The 6,192-nt window shown below is 41.0% G+C and overlaps 1 protein-coding gene across 2 annotated transcripts in view; it reads right to left on the bottom strand.

Moving 5' to 3' along the window:
* The window catches only part of LOC107701375 (round spermatid basic protein 1-like), a 20,523-nt gene that overhangs the window by 3,466 nt on the left and 10,865 nt on the right, over window positions 1–6,192 (bottom strand). For both annotated transcript variants that reach the window (XM_016503371.1, XM_016503373.1), the window contains 4 exons: window positions 2,848–2,985; window positions 2,630–2,772; window positions 1,851–2,018; window positions 1,416–1,524 (listed from right to left, as the gene is read on the bottom strand). In XM_016503371.1, the coding sequence (XP_016358857.1) occupies window positions 1,416–1,524; window positions 1,851–2,018; window positions 2,630–2,772; window positions 2,848–2,985 (558 nt within the window). The remainder of the gene's footprint in view (window positions 1–1,415; window positions 1,525–1,850; window positions 2,019–2,629; window positions 2,773–2,847; window positions 2,986–6,192) is intronic.

Here is a 6,192-nt window from a genome sequence, read left to right as displayed (position 1 = left end):
GAGATATAGCGGTTTCCCCGGTAACGGCTGTAATCAAATACAAAATGCTAGGAAAGACGAAATGAAAATGACATCAAAGCTTTTCTGAAGACGGTCGGTTCTTTTCAATTATACATTCATATAAAAACACCTGCGCTGCACTTTAATTTTGAAACGTGCAGTGCTCAGTTTATTCAAGGAAGTAGAATCCTTTTGGAAAATCTATTTGTGGAGGTCAGTTTTGATTTTGTGACGGGCCGCCACAAATAACTCAATATTACCTTTTTAATTTTACATCTAAACAAAAGCATTCAAGAAAAACAAATAATCAAATGTAAAAATCCCTTTAGTGTGTTCATTACAAATAAATTGATTATCAAAACTACAAAAGCAGATCAATCAAGAGCATTGAGTGATTCCCTCTTTTCTTTTATTGTTAGATAAACATTAATGCGACAGACGGCCTCTATATTAAGACCTACTGTAACACACGGATCTAATATAAAGTTACACATCAGATGTTTTTCCCCAACAGTTCCCCAAACGTTCACTTAAGACAGAACAGATTATGTTTGCGTGAATACTTAAATACTGTAATTCTGTGTATATGTGTATATTTATCGGGATCGCTCGCAGTCGGAAGCGCTTCGGATGACAGTTAGCGTGAGAAACAAGCGGAGAAAACGTACAAATAAAGGTAATTAAACATCTAAAATTATTGTTTGGAGCATTGGGATCGCGAGACGAGGGCATAATGAACTCAATTTTGTGAAAACCTCAAAATCAACATTTTTCACTTCTTTTGCCTGTAGCTAGGGCTGTGCAAACGAGATTCGCATGAAAATCGCATTCAATTTTTTGCCCAGCCCTACCTGTAGCTCAAAATTTGTCCGTGCGCATTCCGACTCATTTTGCCAGCACAGGTCACATTTTGAGCTTGTTCATGTTTGCTGATTTTTTTATGGCATCTGACACGAATGCATAAGATTTGTACCTCTTTCCTTGTGATTTTCTTGCACTGCACATTCAGAAGTGAGACACATCTCTGATGTGTGTTTAAATACATCATTAATAACTAGTTGTTCAGTTCAGTTCTGTACACACTGCATCCAGTTGTCATTTCCTGAATTTATCAGGAGTTAATTTGTTTGTATAATGTAGTCGTCATTCCTGTAAATTACTCAATACTCTGTGTGTGTACGGAACAGGATTGAGCACTAAAAGGATTGAGCAATGAATTTAGCTGTAATGTGTACATGGCCTTCAAGTAAGAGTTTAGAGCGAAATACAACATATTACAGTCAGACGCCAAACGTTCAGCAACAAATCTCTACACCTGGACTGCAGTGCTCCGGATCATGTGTGACGCGCACTAGCGAGGGTCTCACAGAGGATGTGTTCTGCAGGGTTAGGGTCAATACAGGAAGTGACCTCACCTGAGACAGAGGAGGCTCATACAGGTCTAACTGCAGCCGCTGCACCACGTCAGGGAAATCAGCTGCGTGGAAACAGATCACGTCTTTGGTTATGCGTGGAGGCTCAGCACTGCGAGGGAACACAAATATACACAATCGAGATCACCAGCTCACGCCAACAAACCACAGCAGACAGGATACGTGATGCATAAAGCTTCCAGAAGAATCACAGCTGTGTGTCGGCTGAAGTGTGTGTGTGTGTGTGTGTATGTATGTGTATGTGTGTGAGTGTGCCTGTAAGTGTGTGTGTGTGTGTGAGTGTGCCTGTAAGTGTGTATGTGAGTGTGCCTGTAACTGCGTGTGTGCGTGCGTGTGTGTGTGTGAGTGTGCCTGTAAGTGTGTATGTGTGTGAGTGTGTCTGTAACTGCGTGTGTGCGTGCATGTGCGTTCGCTCACCCTTCCCCGCAGCGGACGGCTTTCAGCACTCCCACAGCAGCAGTGGTCTGCCGTTCGAACCCTTGACCGATGTGGTCAGCATGAGCTCTGGTTCGGTCCTCAAACAGCATCTCACGCGGCTCACTTGTTCGAGGCAGATACTGAAGATTCTTAATTTCATTAGTCGACCTGCAGAAAGGACTTATTATGAATTTCATCATCATTACATAACAAATGACACACACCCAAAGCCACTGATCAATGAGCATCAATGACACTACACTCTACACGAGTCTTTCTGTATCGATCTCGAATCTCCCTTTTCTGTCCAAGATACTAGAAAAGGTAGTATCCTTATTGTCATTTTGCATTATTGACACACTATTTTCCTAATTAATGCTGTTCAGTTGCTTTGACACAATTTGTATTGTTAAAAGCGCTATATAAATAAAGGTGACTTGACTTGACTTGACCTGCTCTTATCATCTGATCGTGGTTGTATCTCTCTATTACTGCTACTGGATCTTAGCGCTGCGTTCGACACTATCGAGTATTGTTAAAAGCGCTATATAAATAAAGGTGACTTGACTTGTATATATTTGTGTCTGTGTTTGTGTGTGACTGTGAGTGTGTGTGTGTGCACCCAGGGTCAGTCAAGCACTGATGTTATTGATCTGAACTTTTGGAGCTCATGAAGGTGACGCTCTGGAGTGATAATAGACAGGAGGATCATGACAGACTGAGTTCTGATCTCTGATGAGAAAGTGCAGTTAGACTCAGAGCTGAGAGAAGAAAGTTACCGTTTCCGTTTGAAGGGAGACTTTGGCATGTCTGTGACCGGGATCATCTGCTCTCCGGGCCGAACCCACATGATGGGCCCATCGTCACTGTCTGTCGGGCTCTTCAGCTTCAGACTGGAGAACGTCCCCCACGGCAGCGTCCGCTACACACACACACAGATCAATATGCTGCTGCTAAAAGAAAAGTGTGTGTGAAAGACAGACAGAGGAAAACAAACCTCCAGAAAGGGTGACTTCTCCAGCATATTGAGGAACTCTGGGAAATAATCGCCCACCTCCTCGTCCACGGCACCCACCAGACTGATCTGCCTCATAGCACCGGCGCGGTACGTCCCGTGAGAGTAACTCCTCCTCACCTGAACACACACCACACCTCCGCTGTCAAATATCATTGTTCCTGTATGTTATTTGTGTGATAAAAGTCCATTAAAATCTCCTGAAGTACAAATAAAGTATATTCTGAGCAAAAGACGCTCAAACTTTCAGCAGTTGTGAACACACAAACACACACACATACACACACACACACACAACAGCAGCAGAAGACCAGGGTTAGCACTGTGATGCTAGAAATTAGAGATGAAATGGCATGAAAATTTCATATCACGATTATAGTGACCAAAATGATAACAGTTTTCAATATTATCTTGGTATTATTAAAATGTGCTGGAAGTTTTCTAAAAGTACTGAAACACACACCAAAATAATTTCACCAATTTTTATGTTGAAAACCAACAAACAACGAATAAAATTAACAGCACTGTGCACTTTTTGTTTGCATGAACATTAAAATAATAACATTAAAAATGATGACCGGATTTTAAACAAACAAAAAATATTGGTTGGGTGACTTGCAACATAACACGATATCTACTTGCACTACATCTGCAAATAAAGTTTTGCGGAAAAAAAAGTTTTTATAATATGATAAACCTCAGCCTTTAAATCAAATTGAACTCAGTCAAAATAATAAATTATAGTCATTTTATCTGCTCCGTAAACAATTCTACATAGGCTACTTCATTATCTGAAATGTTGAGAATTTTGTAAAGATTTACAAACAAAAGAATTATGTCCCATTTTCGCACTGGTGTGAATACAAACAGCAGAGGGAATGAATGAGAATGAGAATCTTACTAACTTTGCTTAATGCTGAGAATTTTTTAATCGAGAAAATCAAATGTGGTTTTAATGACAATTAAAATATGAAATGGTAAGTAGGGATGGGCGATATGGGCTTAAAAATATATCACGGTCATTTCTGATATTTATTGTGATAACGATATCAATGACGATAATTTAGGGAATCCTGTTTCTTTAGAGCAGTGGTCACCAACCTTTTTAAGCCCAATATCCCTGACCTCGGCCTTTATGAAAGACAAGATCTACCTATTGGATTATCGCGGGAAGACGAATTCTTATCGTGTGGAGAATTTTTAACGGTATATCGCAAACGATAAGATATCGCCCATCCCTAATGGTAATACTAACAATCGTGACTTTTATCGTAGTTTATCGTTCATCCCTACTAGAAATCATACTGCATCATCGTGTGTGAATGACATGAGCTGTAGAGTCACTCCTAACCACAAACACACAGATAAACGACAACAACAAACTCTAAAAGGTCAACAACAAGAGGGAACATTTTCAGGACAAAAATACCCACTATGTAAAGATATCATGAGAGACAGAGACAGAGAGAGGCAGACGGTGAGCGTTTTGACTCAAGTACTCAAGTAAAATCACACACACCTGTCTAAACACAAGATTGATCACATGATCATAAATGCAAACATACACCGAATGCTATTAATAAACGAATGATGCAGCGCCAGTGAAGCATTGTGTGGTCATGTGATCACTCCAGTACAGTGAGCTCTTCAGGAACCAAGGGAATGTGACGTGAGCAGTGCATGATGGGATTGATGACATCACTCACGTCATGTCCAGGCTGCTAATGCCTGCAGGTCTGACTCATCTCGGTCTGACATACAGCAGAACAAACACTGCTAGCGATCTCTCTCTCTCTGGCCGTGTCCAGCCGTTTTATGGAGCTCACGTTTCTATTAATGGTACAAACGGAGGAAGAGCAGATCCTGTTTCTAATGAGAAGATTGTCAAACATCAGACCTCATGGGTCGGCCTGTCTCAGTGTTTCTGATAAAGCATGCCCGTGTGTGTGTGTGTGTGGATTCCAGCGTAGCGGCAAATACAGTCTAGCGAAGACAGAGCTTCTCGTCTTCACGGCTACTCTGACAGTACAGTACAATTCACTATCCAGCTACAGTCATCAACAATAATCCCAAACAGATCAAGCAGAACCAGCACTGCATCTCATCAGGTAGGTCTGGCTCCTCTTAACTCTTGTCATTTCTAGACTGGACTACTGCACACTCTTCTGACTGGACTTCCATCATGTTCCACCTGCTCTTATGAGTCTACACTCCGTCCAGAAGCCTGCGGTCAGAGAGTGAGCGACGCCGTGTGGCACCATCACAGAGAGGCACAACATCACTTTCCAGAACGTTTTCATTCGCTGGTGGAATCATCTTCCTAACCTTGTAAGGAATGCAGAATCCCTGACAATATTCAAGACAGCTGAAAACTCGTGAGCACTTCACCGCTGCCTCTTTAAAAAAACGTCTGTATTACTAGCAGTGTTGCCAAGTCCACGCCTTTCCCGTACTGTATACTGTTGCTGTGGGTTGAAGCGAAAGCCCTCGCCCTATCCTCCGGTACATGACTTCAACCAAGTTGGAATCTCCAGAATGTGATTTTGATAGCCAGTTTGAGACTGGACTAGTTTTGAGTAACAATTGGGTTGGTTTTGTTATGCAGACCTGGCAACCCTGATTACTAGCACTGCTCTTGTTTTTGGCTCCTTAAGATGAATCGCTTGTTGTGTTCTTTATTTGTAAATCACTTTGAATAAAAGTGTTTGTTAAATGAGTATGTAGACAAACACACGTGGCATTAGAGGTGTGAATCTTCACTGGCTTCATGATTTCATTCTTGTCATCCAGTAATCTACTTCAGGGCTCCAGACTCATTCTTCCCACTGCTCGCTCTTTTGCGACTAACTTTCTCAGTTAATTGCATGAGCACATGATTTGGTCGCAAATGTTTTCTGTTTTTTTTTTTTGCTACAACACGGGATTAATCAATGCATGCTGATGAACTTTTATCATCTATCATTCAATCCATTCTTTTTCATCAGTAGTATTATTTGTGATTTGAATTTTGTGAACGGGAGTTCCTCTTTTTCTGTGTTATAAGCCGGGCTTCGGATGCTTTCGCTTTTGAATTTGCGATCTTGTCACGTTTTACAAGAAAAGATGATTGTCTGTTTTGCTTACATCTATACTAGGGATGGTCATTTCGGTTATTTTTCCTAACCGACAACCGACGCTCGTTAACCGACAAGATTATTTTAAATTAGAATTTAATTCAATTAGAAAGGATAAGTGTCTGTGACCCGTTAAAAAATACTAACATTTTTTCTCGGGGATTAATTTTACATGCGCAAAAAGCAGCAAACAACAGAACATGAGGATTCACAT

The sequence above is a fragment of the Sinocyclocheilus anshuiensis genome, unplaced genomic scaffold, assembly GCF_001515605.1.
Source record: "Sinocyclocheilus anshuiensis isolate Anshui unplaced genomic scaffold, SAMN03320099.WGS_v1.1 scaffold1566, whole genome shotgun sequence".
Classification (NCBI taxonomy): domain Eukaryota; kingdom Metazoa; phylum Chordata; class Actinopteri; order Cypriniformes; family Cyprinidae; genus Sinocyclocheilus; species Sinocyclocheilus anshuiensis.
This window is presented reverse-complemented; position numbering and strand designations above follow the sequence as displayed.